The 26994-nt window shown below is 37.5% G+C and overlaps 1 protein-coding gene across 3 annotated transcripts; it reads left to right on the top strand.

The window, feature by feature from the left end:
- Nucleotides 1-6540: 6540 nt before the first annotated feature.
- On the top strand, nt 6541-22717 carry ajm1 (apical junction component 1 homolog). Of its 3 annotated transcripts, none has more exons than XM_065251190.2 (3): nt 6541-6665; nt 15047-15095; nt 17452-22717. In XM_065251190.2, exon 3 carries the CDS (start codon nt 17506-17508, stop codon nt 20788-20790), a length of 3285 nt encoding a protein of 1094 aa, XP_065107262.1. In that variant the 5' UTR covers nt 6541-6665; nt 15047-15095; nt 17452-17505; the 3' UTR covers nt 20791-22717. The 3 variants fall into 3 exon arrangements, with proteins under 3 accessions (XP_065107262.1, XP_065107260.1, XP_065107261.1); XM_065251188.2 differs by having other exon boundaries at nt 6544-6665; nt 15044-15095; XM_065251189.2 differs by lacking the exon at nt 6541-6665 and adding an exon at nt 6672-6767 and having other exon boundaries at nt 15044-15095.
- Nucleotides 22718-26994: the final 4277 nt, after the last annotated feature.

The following is a 26994-nucleotide window of genomic DNA, read 5'->3' as shown; positions in this document are numbered from 1 at the left end:
TATGGTGCTGCTTTTTGTGTTTGTCTCTCGTATAAAATGTAATTCCCTTGCCTTTGTTAAAGAGTTTAAGAGTTTGCTTTATCTGAAGGCAGTGGTTTATGTTTCTTTAGGATCTCCTTGTTTGAGTTTTTGTGACCACTGGAGGGAGCAGCAGTGATGTGATGTCATGACGTCGTGATGGCAGCAGTAGGCAATCACAGCTTTAATGTCTTCATTGCAAATGTGTTGTGATGCTGGGGATCGGTGTAGATTGAGTTTTATTGTTTGGGTCATAAAGGTGAATGATCCTGTAGTTATATTACTGTTATAATGACTGTTTATGAGTAAGAAAGGTTGTGCAAACGTGTGCGTGTGTGTGTGTCCACAGACATGAGTGGGATGTTGTGTAGGTTGTGCAGGCAGATGGTTATGTCAGATTTGTCACTGTGTCTTGATTGGCCATATTGGCCAACACAGTGGTGACTCACTGCACCTCCATGACAACCAACACAACCCCATCAAGACCCTGACAAAAATAACTCCTCACACACTTGGTTCCGGATCACAATACAAAGAAAATGTGTTTCAACTAGAATTTAAATAACAATGTAGAATTTCAGATGGACATCAGATTGACAACTAATGCAACTAAGGCCTCGATACATCGTGTCTGTCCTCTACAGACTGTATAAACTTTTCCTGTAATGCTGCTTTCTTTGAGAAAGTCTAACATTGAATATTTTGATTGATAAACATTTTCTTTGTTCTTGTTGTTGATGTGTTCACTGCAAGAAGTCTTCAAAGATTTTCAAAACATATTTATACACTTTACAAACTTTACACTTCTATTATTCACGCTTACACTTTAATATTGATACACTTGTACATCTGCTAGTACTTTGTACCTGTGGTTTGTGTCTTTATTTTTCATATTTTTAGGCTGCTAGAGGTTCCACAGAGTAAGAATGTCATTGTATAGTGCACACATGACATTCTGTCCTTATGACAATAAAAACTCTTTTGAGATTCATGTGCAGCAGTAAATGTGAATGTCACAAAAACATTAGGACGTCATGAGTTTATAACAGTTCAGTTTCTCATTGCTGATAAAGGCATGGACCGCTTAGAAAGAGAAAAGAAATACATTTGCTGTTTTAATGAACATCAGGTCTATGATAATATAAATAAAATGACTTAAAATTGACTTGATAATGATCATTTACTGCTGTTTGTGTGAAGAGTGGAGTCTGGAGTGAGATGGTGGCTGTACTGCCTTTGATGTTTGAAAGTCACATAACTAAAATACTCCACAGTACCATATTAAAGGGGACATATCATGAAAATCTGACTTCATGTTTAAGTGCTTCTTTCAACCTAGAACATTTGATAAAGATCAATCCAGTAACTTAGTTTTGGTAAACCATTCTCTGCAAGCAGGTGAAAAGATAACTAATTGAAATTTTGCTCCCCTTGTGATGTCAGAAGGGGGTAATCCCCCCCAAACTGCACTATCCAACCACGGCACTGCAATTTAGTGCTGAGATCAGCTCATTTGCATTTTAAAGGACACACACACCTACAAAGTGGCAATTTTTACATAATAAATGATCTGTGGTGTATTTTAAGTAAAAACTTCACATACGTACTCTGGAGACACCAAAGATTTATTTGACATCTTTGACAAGTTTTCTGAAATGTCCCCTTTAAATCTCTCTCTTGCTCGATCGCTCACTGTCTGGACCTCTGTTTCTATCTCATGCTTGCTCTCTTTTTTTATTTGGTCATTTCTTTCATTTTAAATATCTGTCTCATCACTTTTGAATCAATATGTGGGCTTTCTGGATTGAAGGAAAAGGAAATGAAATTCAGATGAGATAGCTGGATGAATTAAAACTGTGCCAGATGTAAAGATCAACAAGAGTTCTAGTAAAGAGTTCTGCACAAATCTTTTTGTTATAGATAAACTTTAATTTGGTGTTAAATTAGAAATCAGTAAATGATGGAATAATGTGATGATGAATGAGAGCTGTTCAGGGAAGCTGACTTTGTTGAGTTCTGATAAATGTGCAGTGAGTCTTATTTATGGTTATTAGTTGAGTTAATATAACTCACCAGTGTGTCCTCAATGTGTCAGATACAAGACTGATGGGTACTGAAGTAAATTTGTGTTTTATTACACATAATCTGTATAGGTGTTTAAAAAGAAATACAACCGACTTTATATTGTGTGTGCTGTCAGAATGTCATTTTTCACTGCTGTGCGTCTGTATCTTCAGAGATCAATGAAGTAAAAAAAAATTCATTATATGAGCAGAGACGTCCATGATGCTTTTATAAATAATGTTGAATATGAGATCCTTCTGTCATGATAGTTTTGTTTAGTCCTATAGAGAATGTAAAATCTTGCAGCGACTGGCAAAGATGTTGTGACATAGTGTGTATAAAAGTGATATGAGGACATAGAGTCAGTCAGTTTTATAAAAGGTAATCCTATAATAGTTATTTTTGGATTTGTTTTTGATGTCCCTGCATGAGTTTGATCAATTGTTATTAAATGTCTAGTTATGTTTTACTGATATATTGTGCAGTGGTTTTATTACAATGGTCAGGAAAGACTTCTGTTCAGTTTAGCACCAGATGAAAAACACAAAAATCTAAGTTTTCTATTGAATTCTGTTCCTTCATTTCCTCTCTCTGAAATACATTACAGTCATAAATGTTTCATCCAATAGATTCTGTAAGATTTTATGTGAAATCCGTTAGTGTCCTAAGATGTCAGATGTATTTCTATTGGGATTAGAATGTATTTAAGTCCAGTAGTTCTCAACTGAATTGATTTAACTGAATTTAAAGGTGCCATAGAATGTAAATCTGTATTTATGTAGGCATAGATAAGTCATATGAGTTGTGTTCATAGTAATGACATATCATGAGCCTCAAAGACGATTGTTTCCTGCTTCTTAAGGGCGATTTATAGTCGTGCGTAGGTCCTACGGCGTAACAGTGACGACGTAGGTTCCGCGTCGGTTTTCATTTATACTTGTGCGTCGCCGTCCACGTCGACGTGCAATCACACGCGAAACCGCTGGTTGGCAGTAATCACGCGTGTAACCACTGTAGCAGCAGAAGTCGTCACAGAAGAAGAAGCTAAGCAAGTTAACCCACAAACGAAGAAGAAATAGCAACTTGTTGTGTATAATTTGAGAAGACCAGCAATGATGGCAGTAAATAAACAGCGACTTATGTTTCAGTTTGAGTTAAATCACTCCTCAACTTGGCTCATCTTTGTTTTCACCGTCTCAAACGGAAATACCGATGACGCAGTTTTTTTACCTGACGGGAGGGGTTCTGGTCTACCAATCACAGCGCTTACGGTCCGCGTAGAGCCAACGCGCTGTTAGAAATTTTGTGAGGTGCGCGTCAGGCTACGCAGAGCTACGCACAGGCTACGGATAGCCTACGCCGTAGCTACGCCGTAGGACCTACGCACGACTATAAATCGCCCTTTACAGTACATAAACATCATGCATGCAGTAGACCGCTGGAAAACAGACCAATAACAACATAACACAGATCCAGATGTACACCACAACATTAAATGAAGTACAGTAATGTTACAATGCTAAAAACAAAGTTGTGACTGCTGAGTTAGTGCTATGTGCTAGTTAATGTTATATGCTAGTTAATTCTATATGCTAGTGTTTAGATTGATGTTCAGACATTACAGTTGAAATAAAAACACAAACTTATCACTCATAAACGTCCATTAACAATCTCCAAACAATTGATTATTCCTCAAAATCTGTATCTTCATCACATAAGATCTGTTTACACACACACAGAGCTACTGAAGGAGAAACAGCCAATCAGAGCAGAGCTCAACATTATTATTCATGACCCTTTCAAATAAGGTAATAATAGATCATTTCATTATAAAGGCAAATTCTAGGGTTGTAAATGGACATGAAAAACTGACTCTGGATCATTGTTGCACTAAATAAAGACAGAAACCTTCTGTGTAGATAACAATTTAACAGATTATTACAATGCATTCTTTGGCACCTTTACATTACAGGTAGAAATATCTGTGTCAATGTCTGTGAAATCTTCAGACTGATTATAATGCAGATTAGAATAAATCATCTTAATATTTAATACCATACAAGAATCCTCAAAATGCAGTAGAGAATTTCTCTCTCACTCGTTCTCTCTCTCACGTGCATTTTCTCATTCTCTCTTTTGCTGTCTCTCTCTTTCTCCCGCTGATAAGAGTCTTATTTAGGCAAGCTGATTTGAGACGCTGCTCTTTTGATGTCTCAGTTTTGGCCGAGTTACACAAGCAGTGTTGAGTCACAGAGTCAGATGTGATGTCTTTCTGCTGCATACTTTATTTACTTGTTTAAAACCAGAATCAGGAGTAAATGTGCTAAACTAAAGCATAGAGTTTACTGTAGACATTTGTTTAATGCTATCAACACAAGTTATGCTTCTCGTCTTAACTCTTAAGTTATCATCAGTGTTTATGTAGTTAAGACAGGAGAACAAGTGTGATGTTTAAGATTTTTGCTAATGAAATTATCTTTAAGAGTCATCATCAAATAGTTTGCATTTTTATTAGACAATCTAAACTTGTGCAATTAACTAAAAATAATATAGTTTGATTGAATCTGTTCATGTGTTTTCTGTTATCTGTTACCCTGTTAAATTTCTGTCATATCTTACTAAAGGGACTTTATTCTTAACTGTGCCATTGCTTGTTTTATAAACTAACACAAGTCTTATGTTTGCTTGTTGTGGAATTATTCGATATCTTAGATGAACTCTCATAACAACGTGTTAATCACCCTGGCGTCGTTTTACAGAATGGTTATTTTGCATTTTATACATTTTGTTTAAATAATGTTCAATGCTACCAGTTCACACATATCAGTATTTTTACAAATGTTGTCAACATCTACTTTATGACCGTCATTCTAGTGACAAAGATTTATGACTGGTAAATAAAGTGCCGAAATATTTCCTGTTCGAAAGACATTCATCCGTCTTCTGATATGAATGTTCTGTTGTGATGGCTTTATATCATTCTGCATTGGTTGATTTGTTTATGAGGTCATATTCATACTGTATACAGTTAGTTATGGATCTCTCATGGTGTCATGTGCTGGAGATGCACTTCATCATCAATAGCTGAACATTCAGATCTTGAGAGTGAAACAGCTCAGCATCTATCTTTAATAATGCATGAGCAGTGGCAGAAAAGCTTAATGGCAGAGAAAAAAACATCACAGCTGACATTCAAAGCTTCAAGAATTGGACCGGTTTGAAGATAATTCACTGATTCTCAACTCTGTGCATTATGAAATGATTGTAAAATTGTAGTTTCAGACAGTAAGTAACAGGATTCATCTGACATTGCATTGTTTCAAGTCATTTAAATGATGATTCACTTCACCTTTTTAAGAATATTTTTGTTTAGTTTTGTGCAAGACGTTGTATGATATCCAATGTTAAGTTTGCATCCTAAGGCAGAATGACTTTGACCTTGTGAATGTTATTTCTACAGATGTGCTGAGTGAAGCTGAATTTCACACATGTCTCCTCCTGAAGCTCCTCTGTCAATGTCCTGTGATACGCCTGCAGGTGTTTGTGTGGTGTTCAGCACATTTTCTCAAATCGATAAGAAACAGAGCTGAATCCTCCTGCAGTCCTGGAAATTCAGCTCTGCCAATGGGAATTGAATCTCTTTACGGAGCCAAACTGAGGGCTGTATGTTATAAGAGGGCTGTTTAGCATCAAGGTCAGTGACATTAGGACGCCTAGCATGAGCTCTACTTCAGGCGGCACAGTTATGGTATATCTTCTTAGTTATCTTCAGTTGATCTCATGTTAAGAAAGCCTCACATGCATCCTACAGAGATTGCATTGCAATATAAATTTTAAGCATGACATACTGTATCCAGTTTGTTTACTTTTATGATTCAGTTTCATTTTTAAAGATTAAAAGCAGTAGTCAGCACTCTGTGATGGACCAGAGCCTTATTGAGGATCTATAATAAAGAAATGAAAAGACTTATTTCTTAAAGGTCTTCATCATATTTACACCATGTGATCATTCCTGTTCTCTCTGTAAAACATTATCACATCATAGTGATGGTTTGTCTTAAATGATGGGTGATTAATAACATGTTTACAAGCTTAGTCCTAATTAAACTAAGGCCTAGTCCTATTTTAAAATAATCTCAGTTCGGGTCGGGAAACCACCCCTTTCAATTTTTATATTTAAAATTTCAGTAATTATTAATACAATTATTTTTTTCTCCTAAACACTTTTATTAAAAGACTGCATTTTTATAAATACCGCAGTATTACTCCAAAAAACATATTAACACACTACCCCTTAGTAAGGGTGATGTTTTATATCTTTAAAATGTAATAATACAGACTACTTATTTGCATAGAAGGGCGTTTAGCACGCCCCTTTAAACGCGTCTTGTTGCGTCCGCCCCGCCCCCTTTAAGCGCGTAACGAGACGCATTGGAAACGCCGCGCGCGCCGGGTGCTGAGGAGAGGCGGATGATAGTAACACGCCACGCCACGGCTCACTACAGCAGTTTCACGCTAAAACGATCAGGCATTACAGCTGGAATATGATGGATAATTGCGCTCGTGCCGGATGCATTTAAACGGTAAGAGTATCGCGTAATGATGATGATGATGATGATGATGATCGCGTGATTCTGACAGTGACATTGAAAACGCGCGCATTGATGATGAGTTTGCTGCTGAAGGTAATGAATGCTACAGGGATGCGCAGGCGTTGATGTTTGCATTGCTTACAGTTTCATTATTATGATTATTTAGTGCTGCGTCTGCATTAAACATCTCATTCCGTTTCACTCGTGTATGCAACTTACTGCATGCAACAGACATTTGATTGACGTTGTTTAATAAATATCATCTTTAATGTGTGATGATGTCATCATTAGTACTGGCGTTATGTAATACAGCCGTGGCCTTTTGGACGTGAAGTGATGCACGGGGACATCCTGCTCGTGAAAGTGAACTAACCTCTAATGATGCGTGATGAAATGGTCTTCTTGTGTCACGTGATGTGGGATGCTCTGAGGCTATACGTCACCGTGTGCATGTTGGAAATGCAGTGAGCATCAGAGCAGCTTTGCATGGCTGCACAAAACAAGACATTGCTGTCATTTCTAACCCTGTTTAACACATAAAAGGTGCGATTTCACAGTGATTTCACAGATGAAAGTCTAAGTAAGGATCAGATCAGAATTAAAGTCATTATTCGCTAATCTTTTCCCATGCACAAGCTGTAATCTTATTTACATGCATTTGTATTTAGAGTCATGGTGAAATGGCATTGGCAGTCTGTGAGATGTTAGTGCCGTATAGTGGATGAGGTGACAGCATTTCTCCTGAACGACACCAGAAGATGATGAGACACAATGACTATGACAGAAACGCTTCGAGAGCTGAAGTGCTTTCACTGGAGAAAAATGATCAGACCATTTCTTTATATAAAGCTATCATAGCTTCAGACGACTCTGAATATATTGTTAATTTAAATCTATTTATGGACTTTTGACTTTTTTTGTGGAGCTTAACTTTCAGTGAATAACTGGATAAACTGTCTTTTAGAAATTTCAGTAAACAGATTTAAAGGTGTATTGTGTAACTTTTATAAGATCTCTTGACAGAAATGCAATCTAATCTACATAACTATATTATTAGTGGTGTATAAAGACCTTACATAATCAACTGTATTGTTTTTATTACCTTAAAATGAGCTGTTTTTATCCACATACACCGCAGGTCCTTTACAAGGAAGTCACCATTTTACCCCGTCATGTTCGTAAACACTACAGAGCGCTTTTCGTCACAATGTTGTCTCAGAAGATCACACGTTTATCCGGTGGTGCCTCCTGTAGCTTCTCCATGCGCTTCAAAAGGGACTGAGCCATTGGTTGCAATTCACAATCTCAGTCACCACTAGATGTTGCTAAAATCTACACGATGCACCTTAAAAAAGACATGACGGCGTCCATAGTTACGTTTTTATCTTCACCTTTAAGAAATAAGCTATATTTTTACATTTCTGAGCCTTCTTATGCTGTCTTACACATTGATAGCGAAACTATAAGCTATACAGAAACCACAGTCTCTCCAGAGGCTTTATTTATAAAAGCTGCGTAGAAACTATCCTACATTTGATGTTAAGATCATTTATCAAAAATGCATACGTCTACACGCAGAACACGCGCATACCCCTTTCTTTCAGATGTGAAATCTATAAATCGCAAATGATCTTGAACTTGTGTGCAGCTGAGCACTTTCAGATCTCTGCCTTTAAACGATGCCTAATCAATGTCATAGACATATATATAAAGAGCGCTTCTTTTAAACCCAATTTCGAGCAGCAAGAATAGCTTATATTGCCAAACCCTGCAGCAATCAGACAAGGAAAAGTGCATACATCTGCTCAGACCCTGACATGGCGCTAAGCACTTTTCCACGCCAAAGACAGTTTTTATAAATATGTGCCGTGGATTTTTTCATATGTCAAATCTGTGTGTACGTGCGCTTTATAAATAAGACCCCAGGTCTCAGGGAATTCAACATTACTGTACTTACAGTTTGTACTACAATCACATACATGCACAACTCTCTCTCATGTCATCCACTTCATGGTCTCGTAAGAGAAACAGAGATGTTGAAATGTTTGGACATCAAATGTCCCTTGTTTTTTTAAAATAAACTAAAAAATTAAACTTTAATTCAAATATTCATACTGAACTTTTGCAGAAATGTCACACATGAGCAGAAAGTGTCCGGGTCAGGTGAAGATCACTGAACCACTCTTTAACATTTATTGTTTTCTTTAGTTTTCTTGAGATTATTTTTAGCTTTAGTTTAGTTGATGATCTCAGATATGAAAAGCTTTGCTCTCTTGGCTCTGACCGTTGCTGTTCTGGGTCAATGAGCTTTAACAAAGCCTGATTCACTCAAAAGCATTCACTGAAGAGCTCCTTTCAGATCCAGTATGGGTTCAGATGGGGTTTGGCTTGCAGGCTTGTAGTTACAAGCAGTTTGTGGTTATGTTGGATGGTGCTCGTAGAGTTTGGGTTTTAAAGTGTAAATATACAAATTAATACATTTGCAAATACAAAGACATTGCTTTTTGCTTGCGCAACAGACAGTAAATCTCATAAACAAATATATATGTCATAATTGTATATATATTTATTTATACCACGGGGTCTGTTGAATGATTTATTTTGACTGGTTGAGAAAAGCTCCACGGGTGTTGATTATTTTTCTGTAAAACACACACCTGACCTGACAAATGTCTTAAAATAACCACCAGAGCAAAGTCTGTGGTATAAGAGAAATAATTGACTCTGGTCTTTTGAATTATTTAAAATAAGGCACAGATGTCGCATTACCACCTTGGGTGTGCATTATTTTCTAATAATTCAATGGCCCGTCTGGTGTTTTGATGAGACTGTTGAGCATTTTCAGTCAAATATTAAAATATAATTTCTCAGAGAATATACAGTATTTATTACGAATATATTGTTTATTATACTGTTTATATTTTCAAATTTGAAAATATGTGTTCAAAGTGTCGTGTGTAGATCGACATGTCAAAATATGTATTCATTGCATCATGTGTCATGTCAAAATAAGTGCTTTCTGCACACACATCAACACGATTTATGATAAAAGAGACGCTCAGGTTCACAAAATACTCGCAAAAAACTAAACTCTGATTAAACATAAGATGAGAAGTATGTATCTGACAAATGTTAGCATCATTTTTATCATAAACCCTTTAAAACGCATCTGCAGCAGACACTTATTTTGGCAAGACGCATGATGCATATGGGTCACCTGACGCAACGAACACATATTTTGACATGACCAGCCACACACATGATGAGCTAAATAGGGGAGAACCGGGGCGAAAGTACAAAGTGATTTTCTCCAAGCCCTGATAACATTTGCATTTCAAACTATGACAGCATCTTAAGCACACAAACCCTTGACAGAGATGACAAATATTGCGTTATTTCCTCATCATTTTGCATTTCCAGAAAGTTGTTTTTAACCATGATAAGTCAATTCTTAAAGCGATATTTTTTTTCTTATAACACGTTTTGTTTCTGGTTTAATGTGTTAAAGTCCTGATCAATCTACAGGTTATCTAGTGCTTTAACACATATTGAAGTTTTTCAAAATAAAAGTAAATCTGGTTTTAATGTTCCGGAGTTCCTGTCAGGACGAAAGTAACACTTAGTGTTCATACTTTTAAAAATTGTTTTATTCTCAACAATTCAAGTTTGTACTGTCAGGTTGCTTTTAAAACATTTGATAAAACTGACATTTAAAATGAAAATGTAATTTCATAATTTTTTGTAAAGATAAATCTGTTTGCAGTTACATAGTAACAAGATCAAAGTCATGTATATTTAATAAAAACAAGTGTGACACAAACATCTATCTTGTTTTGTAGTGTTACTTTCATTCCTGCTGTCAAGGTCAAGAGTAACAATGCCCTACTTATGTTCAAAGTGAAACTATACTGAAATCATTTTACATTTGATCAAAATAACACCTGGAGACCACACTTGTGAGATATTGACCACAGCAAAAATCTGTCTAAAACATTAACTGAAAAATTGTACTTTCGACCCTGTTCTCCCCTACATGTTGTGACGAGCAGGGCCGGCCTGGGGCATCCGTGCGCCCAAATTATTATTTTTTTAATATATGTATATAAACATTTTACTATAAATATTTAATTCTGCACAAGAAAACAGCAGTTATTAATGATAATTAGTAGCATAGTATCTCGGAAGATTGTGCTTGTTAAATAGCTCTATACTGCACTGAAGCGGCAGTTTAAAATATAAACCCAGAATTCAGCGAACGTCAAGACAAAGAAAACGGAAACAACAATCAGACCGAGATGCAGAATAATGTTACACAGACCATGTTTAAATTTCAATGTTTCTGGACAGAAATACCAACTTGTTCACTTTGTTTGGTATTAATAAGTGCTGGCCGCGGTGCTGAAGACGCGCTCGGACGGAGTACTGGTGGCAGCACAGATATTTACGTGCAAGCCATTGGAAACTATTATTCGTTATTATATAATTATTATTCGTTATTTTACTTTATTACTTTCACTTAAGAAGAGTTCTGCACTTTTTATTTTAACATTTCTCTTTATATAAATACTATTTTGTACTTAAATCTATAATTTCGTTACTAACCCAACGAACTCATCTGCGCTTTCCGATAGGTTGCACGTAAGGGGAAAGGTATAGCTTTCTTCCCCTTGAGAAGAGTTGTGCATTTTTAAACTTTTTAAAATAAATATCTCTTTACCAAAAAAAAATTTTCTTCTATTTAAAATCTATAGTTTCATTATTTTACTAACCCAACTAATGACTCGTCCACTTTCCAATAGATTGCACGTAAATATCTGTGCATAAATGCCACCAGTACTCCGTCAGAGCGGGTCTTGGTCTTAAGCACCGCGGGGAGCAGCCATCACTCCAATGCGCAGCTTATTAATACCAAACAAAGTGAACAAGTTGGTATTTCTGTCCAGAAACATTGAAATTTAAACATGGTCCGTGTAACGTTATGTAAATCCCGCGTCTCGGTCTGATTGTTGTTTCCGTTTTCTTGTTCTTGACGTTCCCTGAATTCTGTGTTTGTATTTTAAACTGCCGCTTCAGTGCAGTATAGCCACAGTATGCGTGCGTGCGTGTGTGTTTGTTTCCAAAATATTTTCAAAATAAAGAAAAACAAGACAAAGCTGTGCAGTTTGTGTTTCTGTATAAGTTTATGAGCAAAATGATTGGAACACAATTGTGATTCTGTGATTCTAAAGGGCACCAGGTGAAATCTTGCCTAGGGCAGCAAATTGGCCAGGGCCGGCCCTGGTGTCGAGCTTCCCATAGTCACCGGCCACCACTGTTTTTCTTTATTTGATAGTACACAAGGAGAGGGGCAGGGACGGACTGGGGCTAAAAAACAGCCCTGGACTTTTTCCCAAATAGGCCCATCATCCGGCCATTCGCCCCTAGCCGTGCGCAACAGACACAAGGATGTCCTGATACTATGCCACAATACTGTCAGACTATTAGACAAGGATATTTAATATTTTGTCCATGTCATATTAAACTTTGATGTATAATAAGGCTGTGAAATAATGAGTGCGCACACACTCACATCACGTCTTTCTCTAACACTAGTTGCGAATTACGTTAATTTTCACACGAGTTTTATTTATTTTTATATCGTGTATATTATATTATAATGTCACGTGTCCTGCTACTACTGGCACTTAGCTCTTGCTGATGTGAAGTTAACTCGGTCTGTCCCTCATCATGACCAGGCTGTGGATGCTCAGGCTCGCAAACATAGACGCTCGCTAATTCTGGGAATCCGTGGACCAATCACGGCTAGTAGGCCGACTGTTCTTCCTTGTAGGAGCAGCATATAAGTGATCGTATTAGTGCCTCTGCTGTTGGCTGTTCATATTGCGTTATTAGACTTTTTTTTTGCCATCGGCCGGGCGACGGCCCTCCGTTGAACGGCCGTTCTGGACTTTTCCAGAACGCACAGATTGCCAATCCGTCCCTGGAGAGGGGTATAGGGATCTGCAAAGGACCTCGAGCTGGGATTCAAACTCAGTTTCTGCACCGTCTGAGCACTGCCAAACCCTAACCCTAACCTCTGACATAAACATATCTTATGGATGAAACAAATAAGGACGGACACAAGTTTTTAGGAGACAGGATACAGGAGTACTTTGAATAAAAATGTACAAACCAGAAGCAATAATACCCAACATTTGAAGAAGGGACGGCATTTTAAAATAATACGTTCTGAAAGCTGTACTTATACTTAACTATGGGAAATAATTCTTGTAAAAACTTTCTTTATTGTAAGATTGACATTTGCATGGCATTGCTCTGTTGTGGTTTGTGTTGTGTTAAATAATTTTTGGATTTTGCAAATCAGAGCTTCATCGTCTGGGGTTTTTTTTTTTCTCTGATTCTCAGCTCCTGTCGTGTTGTCATGGGTGTGGGTAGATTACTACGGCAAGCCATTTGAACTTTTATTCGTTGAGTTCTTGATATCAACAATTGAATTTTCACAAGTTAAAATTTTAATTCTTGATATCAGAAATTACATTTCCACTAGTAACAATGTTAATTCTTGATATCAACAATTTAATTCTTGATATCAACAATACAATTATTGATATCTGTAATTGTATTTTCACTACTGAAATGTCACCATAGGCTGCAATTCAAATTCAATTGTTGATATCAAGAACACAATGAATAAAAGTTATAACGGCTTGCCATAGATTACAGATATTACAGATTGACTCTGGCAGTTTAGTTGTTGGATTAAGACAAGGTCATAAACTGGGAATCACGCTGGTGATGGAGGGAATCGAATGTGTCGGGAATGTTCAGGAGCAGCTGAAGGGAATCAGCAGATAGAAGAGGAGAATGAGATGTTATCACGTAATGATGAATGTTAAAACATTATTAAGCAGTTAAGAAGTAAGAAAACACATGGATGATGAAGAGTTTGAGATGTTGAGTCTCACAGGAGGAGGAGTAGAAGATCAGGAGGTGTTTCTTTAGATATTGGTGGCAGTTCTTGACATAAATGAACTGCTTGATGATTTGGGGTTAAAGCACAAGAGGCGTCTGATGTCTCTCTGGTCTCACATGAGTCAGTCGTCTTGTTACACTTCAGTCCTGTATATATGAGATTCTGCAGTCGTTCCCTGTCAAGCTGTTTGGTTTGGAGGTTTTTGTTGGAAGCTTTCACGGGCCGGTCATTGTCAAATCCACTCATTATGTTGAATTAGCTCTGGCCTTTACTGTGAAATAGATTCACATTGGCAGCCATCACACCGGGTGGGAAGCAAAGGTTTTGTTTAAGACGAAGGGGCAGATTATCAGCGAGTTGTATTGAGATTGGGCTGCTGTTCAATTTGAATGATTTAAGAAATGCAAAAATACAAGCACTCAATAAGTAGATCAGTGTCTGTTTTAGATTTCATGGATCTTTAATACAATGTTATTTGTGGGATTCATTTTTATGATAATCACTGTGGATCACTCTCACCCGAGCACAACAGCACCTCTATAATCACCGAGCACAATATTTAAACAAGACTTCAATGTACTGTAAGGAAAAAAAGACTTGCAATAGATCAGAAGAGAAAAGCCTGACATCTATAAGAGATACTGTAGTACATGTGCTGGTAAAGAGCTTCATTTCTTCAATAATTTACATCCATCGGTGCATTGAGTTAAAAGGGTCAGCGGAGCGTAAGATGAGACTGAAGATCACAGTACTGAGCTTCATATACGCTCTGTTTACATGATGAGGTCACATCAAACATTTACCCCATCATTATCATCCCACTGATTTAATCCGGATTATTCCTGGAGATCATCTTAAACTAATGCACAATGGACACAAATGGATAACTGAAATGTAAACATGTTGAAAATCTAAAGTGAATAATCTGTTGCTGATGCATGGAAATGTTTTACTGTACAAACACAATCTGCAGCTTTACTGTCATGTCATTTTGTTGTGTATCGTTTTAGCTGTCATTTGCTGTCATGTTTTAGCTTTGTATACTTTATTGTTTTTTTATAAGCTGCTTGCTTTTAGATGCTAGTCATAATAGTAAACATTTTCCACGCTAATGAAATGTTTTGTAGGCTTTGTATGTGTTGGTAGACATAATGTAACACTTACACAATTGTGCGTCATTGTGAAAATCTGTCAGACGATGGTGGCAGAATAAACAGCGTCTGTTAGTAAAATCATGTTTGTAGAGATGATAAACACTCATTTACATTATGACTCTTATAGAAAACCAGCGGGAATTCATTGCTTAACTCAAAATACTAAAAATAATCAGGTTTGTGGTGTCATTTCTGTTTCTATATCTTTAATGACTAAATTAATATTTTTAATCTTTTGACAGAAGCTGCTTTGAAGAGATCTGGTGAGAGCCAATGAAGATTTTATTGCAGCAGGTGAGCAGACACAAGAATTTACAACAAGAGTCAAGCAATGATTTACAATCTGTCCGTCATTATAATAAGACACAAGTGATTGTCTAAAAATAGAAGAGATTAAGACAACTGTCCTAATTCATCCTAATTATAAACATTGAAATGTTATTCTTGTTTTCTCTCTGCTTTGGTGTTTTTAGTTTTATTAGTAAATGTAGTCTTCAGTTATTTTAGGTACATCAATGCATAAACCTTAATGAGAGTGACAAGTCATCGTTTCATCAATGGCATATCTTTTTTATATATAATTAAAGCTGAATTTGATGTCAAGCATTAAAAATAAAAAAGATTTACGTAAGAATAATTTATCATTCCAAGAGACTTGAAGAGTGGTATGAGAGATTTGGTGGTCCTCACACTGTATGTGCTTTAATGATAACCATACGATAATGTTGCTATGGGAAACCGCATCCAGTGGCAACCACTTCCAATTTACTTGCATGCATTGTGCCATCTTATCTTGCTGAGCAACACAATACAAAACTGAGTTTTTGCTAAATTATTATGCACATGACATCTCAGCTTGATGGTTTACTTCCAAAATAATCATGCAATATTCATAACAAAATCATATACTGAATGAGACTATAAAATTTGCAAAACTACATGTAATCTAATATATAATCATAACTAAGGGTGTCACGATTTAGATTTTAAAAAACTTCGAATTACAAAATGGAATCATTGATGCTGTCGCCCCATGTCGCCTTGCCAAGTAGGGAAAAAACACACATGTTGAGTGCTGCAAGTCAACCTCCTCAAACTTATCTAGCTACAGCCAGTTAAAAGATATCATAGCAGATGCAGGAGACACCACACGGGCTGCTCTTTACATGGGAAACAAAATAACAGCAAGCGCTTCCCACCTTCAGCTGAACTCAATTAGAGCGTTCACATCAGAGCGGCGTCTGTGACAGGACCAGTTGTTTCTCTGAACTGAGATCTGTTTTTTTTTACAACAACTTATTTCAGTTGCTTAAGAGTTATGAAAACAGCATTTTAACATTACTTATTGGGGTATAGTCTCACAATTAGGGATGCCACAATTCTCAATACATTATTGAACCGTTCGGTTCGACCCCCACGGTCCAATACGCGCATGTGAATTGCGTTTTTCTGTTTATCCATCCAAATCTGTCAGTTTTAAATTTGTAATTAATAGATTAATTATTTGCGCGTGTAGATTATACAACATCAATGTAAAGATGCAAATTCGCGTGGGGCAATGCGAATGACGCAAATTGGGATTGTTATATATGCAAACGCGCGTTATTTGCCTCAAACAAGTCTTCCTCGCAAGTTGAAAAAGTTCACCTCAAGAAGAGAATGCGGATGATGCTTAAATAAACCCCACCAGTAATCTTGATTGAGGAACGCATTTTTGGTTTCTACACAGACAGCATGATGTTGGATTTAACAGTAGTGCAGTAAGGTACTGTATAGCCTTCATTTACAATGTAAAGTTTAATTTACTAAGTACAGGTATATAAAATGGACAATTTATGTAATGTAATGAATTCACATGTTCCCCAGTTTGAATAGGATATCATTTTTATATGTCTTTATTTAATTATATCTTCTATTATTGTATCAATACACTAGAAATATAAGATGATTTTTGCATTTACATAAAATAAAGAGAATTGCAATTAAAACCAGTATTTTTGCTTCTTAATATCTCACTGTTCCTGTTACCTAAGCATAGATTAATTAAAAAAACACTTTAATAGTCCAAAGCAGAACCGAAACCGAACCGAAAACCGTGGACAAGAACCGAAATATGTATTGAACCGTGAACTAAGTGTATTGTTGCATCACTACTCACAATCCCATCTGACGGTAATAAAAGCGCGTTTTTGAGGTGACAGATGTTCATACGACAAGAAGTTTTATCATATATGTGTGTGTGTCCCATATTTTTACACTGGCAGCACGACTAACATGGCAGGGCATCTCCGGTTCAAGGTCACATATTATATTTCATAAAAGTCTAGCCTAAAAATGGCATAGCACCCTGTTCTTAAAAAACAAATACCGAGAACCGAACCGAACCGTGACCTTAGAATCGAAAATGTAATCGAATCAATGATTTGGAGAATCGTGACACCCCTAATCATAACTGATCATAGTAATTTGAATTATAATGATACTTTATCTTATTATTACAAATTGTATTAGTATTACTAAGAGCACAATGCAATTTAAATAAATACAGTATTCTTAGTAACACGGTTTATAGACATATGCAGTGTAGTACTGTTTCTATCTACTGTTGTTTTGATTAATGTTCTTGTTTGATTTTCTTCCCTTCTTGCAGGGCATGTTAAACTAAAAGACCTTTAATGGGGAAAATCAGAAGAGTCCCATTAAGATGACACGCACAGATCCACCTGACATACTAGGATCAGCTGTGTATCAAGATGTCAAAGTGAATTCCCTCTCGAGCCACTCCAAATCTCATCATCCCTTAAAACAATGTGATTCTCCATTCATCAGCAAACTGGAGGACACTCGAAAAAGCAAAAAGAGGCACTGCCGCAGCTTTGACACCAAGTCTAAGGACAAACTCAGATATCAAACATTAGCGATGGAATATCCACACAGAAGGGCTGAAAGGTACGCGGCCAATCCAGAGGTCGCCTGGAATGCCTTAGGTCGCCAACAAGGGCACCGTTTCTCTTCCCCGGACCTGTTTACCTATCGTCTCGCCTCCCAGCCGATACCCGCTGAACTGCCTGCTGACGTTGTTGTGACAGACGTAAAGAGAAGGACCAGATCGAGAAGTGCCTCGCGGGTTCAGACCAGCCTCACCCCGGTATCGTTTGATGCTTCCCCTCCAGTGGCCAGGAGGGGCCGGGAATCTCAGAGGGCACACAGAAACGCTCAAGTAAGGTCAGAGGTTTCTTCAAGAGGAGAGTCTTCCTATGCTGATACTCGAGCACACCCATTAAGTGATGTTCACCCTATTAAACTGCAGCCACAGAGAACCGATACAAGCAGGTACTCCCCTGTGTACACTCCTGAAGACTTTGATGAAGGAAGGTCGGAGAAACCCGCTACTAGTCCTCATGTTCGGTGTCGGGTAGACATTAAACCAGATGAGTCAGCCAGGCAGCACGATGGCCGGAAGCCAGCTACTCCACAAGGAGACGTACCTTGGCAGAAATATCCCAGCGGCGGCGGTCGGAGTCTGACGGTACCTCGTCATTTCTCCTCTTCAAGGACAACAACACCCACCGAATCCTTTACAGGGGAGTACAGGCAGGCGTACCAGTATTCCCAAAGTATGCCAAACAGTTACATGCAGCCTATGGAGATCCCTTTACAAAAAGCGGTCTCGCCACGAGAGCCGAGGGAACACTACAGAAGGGAACGAAGGGCTCATTCCAGCCCCAATGTGCCAACTAAATTCTTCTATGCAGAGGATTTGGGGAAGTATGGATCTTCAGCTCCATCAAGGACTTATTATCAAGATGACCGATACAGCGTTCCTAGCCAAGCCTACTCACCAAAAATTCAATACGTACAAGATCCAAGAACTCACATTGTTCACGCTGTATCTGCCGGACCGTATTACACAGACGTTGACTCCTACCATTATCCTGCACAACCCGTGTACCCTAAAACCTATGCTGCGAGTGAACCAGGTGCATATATAATACAGACGCCTCCAGCGAGGACATTCTACGGAGATGACCCGAGGACATATCAGATTCAAACAGCCCCTCCTCGGATTTTCTACATGGGCGACCCCTATGCGCAATCAGTGGAGCATCATTATCCATCAAGGGCGTATTACACGGAGGGCAGACGACATGCCCGTGCGGTTCAGCCACAGTCTGATGACTGGTACGGCTCAGAGGTGTCTGGCTACTCGAGCCATTACCCCTCCTCATATGTGTCACAGGTCACTCCCACAAGAGTTAGACAAGAGCCAAAGCTAACGACTTGGTATGCCAACCCGTGCATGGAGCCAGAAAGACCTGCAACAGAACCAAGACCATACTCAAGGTCCTGGGATAACATCCTCGATACCCAGGTCGAGAGGGAACAGCCTGTGCCGCGTGGTAAGAGTGATGAGAATCTTCTTTGTCAGGGAATAGAAACTTCAAACGAAAGACCGAAACCTGTTGTTGTGAATCTCTCAAGCTCCCCGAGGCGTTACGCTGCATTGTCCTTGTCTGAAAACTCTTTGCTTGACAAAAGCCCAACCGAGGCCAGAAGCTCCTCAAGCAAATTGTGGTTTGTCACTCCTGAAATAACCATCACTGACAATGACATTAGACCTAGTAACATTAGCAAAACAGAAACACGCTCTGCTAGTTGGGATGTGCTGGATCCGAAGAGTGCCCCAAATCAAGCAGGCCCTCAATGTGAAACAAAATCCCACCCCGTAGAATCCACCAAAGATAAAGTGCACGGCAGCACTTCCCTGCAGCAAAGTCTCGAGCAGCTCGATGAGCTACTGGCTGACCTTGTCGTCGATTACAAGCCTCCTGCTAGGAGACCCAGCGAAGACCTGCTTGACCAGCTCAAGAAACTCATCGATGAGGAAGAAGCCGTATCTTCGGCAAGAAAGGACTCAGTGGCGGATTCTGAAGGCAGCATGCCCCTCGACAAGCAACCTACTTCCATAAAAATAGATCCAGATGCTCTGCGAGACACTGATGGAAGTTGCGATGGCCTCAGAAGTACAGAGGAGTGCTCCCCTGACCAAAGCCCAGATGAGGACGATACCATGATGTGCTCAAACAATAGATGCCGTCGGACCGAGACGCTGTTTAATGCCTGCCTCTACTTCAAATCCTGCCACAGCTGCTACACCTACTATTGCTCTCGCAACTGTCGCCGAGAAGACTGGGACGTGCACAAAGAGAGCTGCCTCTACGGGCGAATCGGCAGCGTTTGCCGCCATGTTATCAAGTACTGTAGAGAAACCACAGAGGTCCACAAAGCATTCTCCCGTATAGCCAAAGTTGGATACCTGTCTCGGGGTAGGGGTGTCCTGTTTGTAGGGTTTCCAAATCCGGGCTCGTCCACAAATTTCCTTCAGTTTGGACTAGAAAGTCTGCTTATGTCTCCGACGTACTTGTCCCTTCGTGAGCTTGAGAGTTTTAAGGACAACCTGGGGGATTATTGCAAAGAGCTCCAAGAGGCAGGAAAGGAATACGACCCGAATGAATGTTTTCTCTTGAATGTATCCATTGCTGTTGGCGATCAAGTGCCCGACGGACCGTCGCCAAGGGTCCAAGCCCCGACCGTCAGGAAATTTGCCAAGATAGCTCTAGCCTCGTACAGCCCAGAAAAAAAGAGTCAGCGTAAAGAAAGCGACATGGAGACGTTGATCCTCACCCCACCGCCGGGTATGGCCGACATCGACAAGGAAGGAGAAGAAGGAAGGAAATCGAGGGAGATCTGCTTCATCAACATTCAACGAGAGTTAAGGATACGTGGTGTGTTTCTACGCCACGAGTATCCGCACGTCTACCAGAAGCTCTGTGAATTTGTGGAGAACAACAGAAGGTTCACACCCACTACTATTTATCCCATCGACAAAAGGACCGGCAAGCAGTTTATGTGCATGATAATGGCAGCGTCTGAGCCACGAACACTGGACTGGGTAGCCAACCCACATCTCCTAGATGACATTATATAAACAAACAAGTGCACCTTTTCTATAGAAATGCATAGAACTCACTATATAGTACATATCGATATATCAAGCTTATTTGTTATACATGTTTGTAGATCTGTATTTTGTTACCGAAAAAAAAAAAAATATTCATGCCTGCAAGGTCAGTATGATTCAGTTGAATGGAATAATGCCCATCAGATGTCCAATATCAGTAATCTACGTTTCATTTTTCATCGACTTGGTATTGGTGTCCATTCACAGGTTTGGTTAATTTATGCTTGATTTTCTCATACTTTTATGGTAGCAAACAATCTTCTATTTATTTTGGCAAACTCAAGAATTATGTGCTTATTTCACAGAGTTTAATATTTTTTCCTATGCAAAATCTAACAACATTGTCCCTCAAAAATGTCAGATTTTCTGGAAACATGGTACAATATTTATTTTCTTTGTCAGAAAAATAATCTAAGATGCATTATATTATATTATATTATATTATATTATATTATGAGATTTTTATGATTGACAGAAATGTAAGAAGAGCAGTGATGGAGGTGTGGGACAGTGGATTGATTTTGTTTTATTAAAGGCTCTCAGTGAAACGGTTTTAATTAAAAAGCGCTGCGTAGAATTAAGCAGCAAAGCTTCAACACAGAAATTTGAAAACTCATTTTGTAAATGGTTTACTGAATTTAGGTTTCAACTTAATGAAGTAATTGGTGCTTTTTAATGTGTGTAGTAGAATTAACTTGAGCAATAATGACATTTGGAGAATATTCATCAGAAACACTGTGATCTCAGAGACTCACACTTATGATCACTCATTATAGACTTGGAAATATTGCAGTATATGTAAAGACTATAAGACAGATGATATCAGACCGTGCTTTTGTGTAGAAAATTGGATTCAGACATGGATTTGCGGTATGGATATTAAGCTTGGAGATGTAGTAGAGTTTTGTGGTTTTGTTTTTATTTCTCCTTTTAAGAGTTTGACTGACAGATGTTACGGTAAACACAACATTTATTCTTGAGATATTCTTGAGTCAGACAGGTTTAGCTTTTTGAAATCACTTATCATTGTACACTTTTTTATTTATTTGGTTTATTTATCAAAAAATGACTCCTAAATCCACTGCTTTTCAGATCATAACCCAGTACTAAGTTTAATATATATACAAATTTAATGAGACTTAAAAAAACCTTCTGGAACAAATATTGCTATGTCTTGACAGAAGGAAGAATTTTTAATTAAAAAGGTCAAATATGAATAATAGAAAAAGAATTGCACTAATAATGTGATTTGATAACTCGGTCATCTGATAACAAACAGCAAAACTAACTAACAACAAACAATAGCTGATGATTTAATGCATGTGTTCATGTAATGCTGTTGTCTGTTCACCCACAATGAATGATGGGAAAGAAAAAAACAAATCAAAACAGCTGATAAGCTTTAAACGTCTTTAACAGTGTAATCCAAAATAATTCACTGGTGCGTAACTTTTAGTTTATTTGACTCTTTTTCAGTTCTGGTTTGAAACTCAAGAAAACCAGGTGAACTTTATCATCCTCAAACCTATTGATCCTTTATTAACAGCCCTATTACTTTCCCTTTATTTCAGATTATATCTTACATGTTTTTTTTTTTATATATATTTGTTCTCAGTGAATCCACATCACAGCAGAACCTCTTCAGGATTTCCAGCACGGTTCTGTCCTGACAGTGTGTTTGTATATAGACAGTGAGAAACAGAACTGCATGTGACTCTATTTTTTCATTAATATTATTAACCTGCCTGAATATTTGATATTTGAAAAAAGTATATGAAGGATAAAGGAATATAGTAAAGTATATGAATATATAAAGTAAAGTAGGAGTGATATTTTTCAAGATCATTGTGTCATTCACATGCTGTTATGCTGAAAACAAACGAGACAAAGACACAGAAAAAACAAACAAATCTTAAATAAAACAGATGTGTCTCTAACATTGTTTCTATTGTGTGATATTCTTCTGATGTATTAGCGCCACCATGTGTTGTGTTCGGATATATTCGGGTTTCTTTAACTCTTGACGTACTGTAAAATATTTTATACTTTATACTTAAAAGTCTTATGTATCTAAACATTCAACTATAACTATATTTTTTATCATGTTCATTAATGTTTAAACTAGTTATGTCTTTTTACAGAGCATTAATATTTAAATGAAATAGTTTTTTTTATACATTGTAGCATGTAAGCCATTGTGTTTGTCACAGGCTGTGTGTTCATGTTTAACCTCCAGAGGGCAGAAAAGCACAAAATCTTAAAGATGAACCCAGTGTGTCATTTCCTTCAGGTCCAGTGTTTGTTTAAATCAGGAGTGGGGAACCCTGGGTCCTGGAGGGCCACACTGTCCTGCAGAGTTTTGTTCCACCCCTAATCAAACACACCTGAATTTCATTTCCAAGTGATCCTGAAGACTTTAATTAGATTTTTCAGGTGTGTTTAATTAGGGTTGGAACAAAACTCTGCAGGACAGTGACCCTCCAGGACCAGGGTTCCCCACCCCTGGTTTAAATCAAGGTTAGTCTTTTTAATGAGATTTTACACCCAATCCATCTTCTGTTTCTGCATCACAGATGTTTTGTCTTTGCTCTCCGTTGCAGTATATTTCATCAAATGTTTCATATGAAGTTTTTTTTTTAAGTGTGTAGGTAAGATGATCTTTAATTTATTTAAGTCATTATTTTGCTACTAGCCTTCACTTAGTTACACATCATAAACTAGTAGTTTGTGTATTTTTCAAATTATGAGTGCTAATAGACCTTTCTCACAACTTCCGTATTTATGACCGGAAATACGCAATCGTCGCGGAAATGTACTTCCTCCGCAGTCAAGGCAATGTAAAAAGCCGTATCTGTACCATCAATTCTCTGTTGATGGTGAAGTTAGACAGAAGTGGATTCAGGCTATTCGGCGAGACTTATAATGTGTAGTTTTAGTTAACAGTTCAGTAACAGTTAGACTCGCTCTCTACTTACCTAGAAATTTATGGACAAATTCTTCATGGAAAAAGTTTTCCTCCATTAGTCGTGTCACATCAGCAAATGTAATATTGGGCAAATCCGTTAACGAAGTTGTGTAGACTTTTTGATCCATTTTAAACTTGCCCGGGTTTATGTTTTTCTAGTGTGTTGACGCTTGACAGGAACTCCGCTTACACGACGATTACGTATTTCCGGTTACTGTGAGAAAGGTCTATACATTTGTACTTAATTCAAATGTATTTCTGTAGTACTTGTAACATGAATCTGATGTTTGTGATCACCCATACATCGACACGACAGAAGTTCAAAGGTCATATATCAGAAAAAAAATTGTATTTGATGTATTCTGAATGACGTAAATGTTAAACAAATATCATTGCTGAATGATATTTGAACAAATAATATGGCTGATATTTTACCTCAGGAAAAAGTAATCTCTTTCTGTGCCAGTAATCCCTTGAGATGTTGATAAGCGCCGCTGATTTTAACGCGCATGCGCTCTGTCGCTCCACACTCACGCAGCTCAAACTTTCTTGGTTTTAGTTCCTCAGAATTAATCACAGCAAGGACGTAATAAATTGACATTTTTCCATAATTTTCCCCAGATGATCGTTTTATAAAACAGATTAAAAGTCGCAATGGATAACACGTTTGTATTAGGCCTAACTTTAACTTATATACTTTATGAGATGAGCAGATCGCAAAAATATTTTCAAACATACTTTTAAATATATTTCAAAATACACAAAATAATAAAAAAATATATGTACTGATATTTATTTTGAAATGTTTACAACAATGTATTTTTCACTAATATATATATATATATTGGCCATTTTATATTTTGAAATATAGGCCTATTTAAAAAATATATATATAAAGCATTTATATTCACGTCGCATTGGAAGAAAACTTTGTATGTTACAAACCTGTAAACATAACACGTTTAAAAATATTAAAATTAGATATATTTTCAAATGCAAAAATATACTTATAATTTTATAGTTTATACATTTTATACAACCTTGTGTATTTTTTGTGTGGCTGACACACAACGCATTTATAAGATCTGGAGATAAAGAGCTTTTTTGGCTTTTGTGATGCTCAGAAGTTTGTGAGACTCTATTTTTCTTTCTAATTTTTTTAAGTTTTACTCTTCAGTGTAGTTATAGTTTCATCAAAGTCTGCTTTTCACAAACTGCCCTGAAACAAGCGACAAAAAGTTTGTCTATTAATCGACTGTAAAGCAGATGAAAGTTTGAGCAAACTCGATCTCTAGGTCTCATTTGTGTAACACATCTTTACCTGTAGATGGCGCTGAGCATCTAGAAACATCAGAAGTGAAAACTAATGAATTAAAGTTAAGTTTAATGCTTTTATCAGATCGTTTTGAGCAAAACGTTGAATCTAAATTAATCTGTCACAGTCTGTATAACTGCTGTTAAACAGATTAAAACATTGAGTAACACACAAAAACTGTTGTCTTGGGAGGGTAGGTAACATTGGCTTTCTAGGTTCACTAGAACCACAGTCAGAAATTACATAAAATACGTGAGATGAAGCTTAAAGGGGACATATCATGTAAATCTGACTTTATTCATGTTTAAGTGCTATAACTGGGTCCCCAGTGCTTCTATCAACCTAGAAAATTTGAACAAGATCAACCCAGTAACTTAGTTTTGGTAAACCATTTTCTGCAATCATGTGAAAAAATAGCTCATTGAATTCTGGCTCCCCTTGTGATGTCAGAAGGGGATCTTATTATAATAATACCGCCCCTTAATCTCCACTATCCAACCACAGCACTGACATGTAGTGCAGAGAGAGAAAATAATTGACAGCACAATTAAGTTTAATTTCAACAAACCACTATTATGGTGATCAGTGTTTGTATTTCATCAGCTCATTTGCATTTAAAAGAACACATTTTAAACAGCACATTTTTGCTTGAACCTACAAAGTGGCAATTTTATTATTTATTATATTATTAATATAATTATTTATTATATGCGGAGTATTCTGAGCTAAAAGTTCTCTCTGGGGACACCAAAGATTTATTTGACATCTTAAAAAAAGTTTTGTGAAATGCCCCCTTTAAATTTAAATAGACAAACCTTTGAATAAAATGTTTTGTCAGTTTGATGAAATATATCCTAAAGGTTAATAAGGCAATATACCAAACTAGCATCAAAACAGTTGTACTCTAAAGAAACATGAATTGTGTGTGAAAGGCAAACTAACATGAGGTGAGAATCCAGAGAAACAAACAAACATTGAGACAGATGTGAGGAGATGTGAGACACCAGAGAGAGAGGAAAACAAGCTCCTCCTTCAACACGAACTGAGAAAATCCTTCAGTCTTCAGCTTCATGCCTGTCACTCTGAATTAAGTTTATTGTGCAGATATCTTGGGGTATTTTTATCCAGTGTCTATCTCAGTTTCCCATGGAGGGGCAGAAAAAGATCTCTCAGGGGCCACAGCTGCTGAAGAACCCAAGAGTGAGACAGCTGATGTCTGGACCACAGGACACCACAGAACCAAATGATCGTTTTTAAACCAACATTAATTCATCTGACTAAAGATGCTTGAATGGTTCTTCACAACCATTTTTGGTTCCTGAAAGAACCATTCAGTCAAAGGATCTCTTAAAGAATTTTTAAGGGGATCTTGCTGGATTTACACTGCAGATCTTAATGCCCAATTAATTGTGATAAATTGAGAGATTGTTCAGGGTGAACTTATCCTTCACAGGGTTCCCACATCTTGGTTAACTTTAAAATCAAGGATTTTCTAGGTCCAATACCCTCATATTCAAGGACATAATGTGGGGACACATTTCAAGTGAGAGCACGGTTACATCATGTTACTTCGTAAGATACATTTGTTACAGTTTTCATGTGTCAGGCACAACTATGCAAAAAGGCATTTTGGTACGGCACAAAATTCGTTTTCAAAATATATAAGCATTCAAAACGAACAGTTTGGCATGTGTGCTAAAAAAGTCTCAAATTTTTATGACGTCATTCTACATTTTTACAACTTCTCAAATTTCCTGTCCAATCAAATACTCTCTAGACTCTTAAGTGTCCCACCCCCTACGTTGTCAAAGTTGAGACGAATGTACTAGTTCTTATGCTTCGTTCACACCAACTGCGTTTAAGGCGTCAAAATCGCGTTTACCGCGCCTAG

The sequence above is a fragment of the Paramisgurnus dabryanus genome, chromosome 5, assembly GCF_030506205.2.
Source record: "Paramisgurnus dabryanus chromosome 5, PD_genome_1.1, whole genome shotgun sequence".
Classification (NCBI taxonomy): Eukaryota; Metazoa; Chordata; class Actinopteri; order Cypriniformes; family Cobitidae; genus Paramisgurnus; species Paramisgurnus dabryanus.
This window is presented reverse-complemented; position numbering and strand designations above follow the sequence as displayed.

Coding starts and splice junctions, on each gene's coding strand:
- ajm1 (XM_065251190.2), top strand. CDS start 17,506: ATGACACGCACAGATCCACCTGACATACTAGGATCAGCTGTGTATCAA.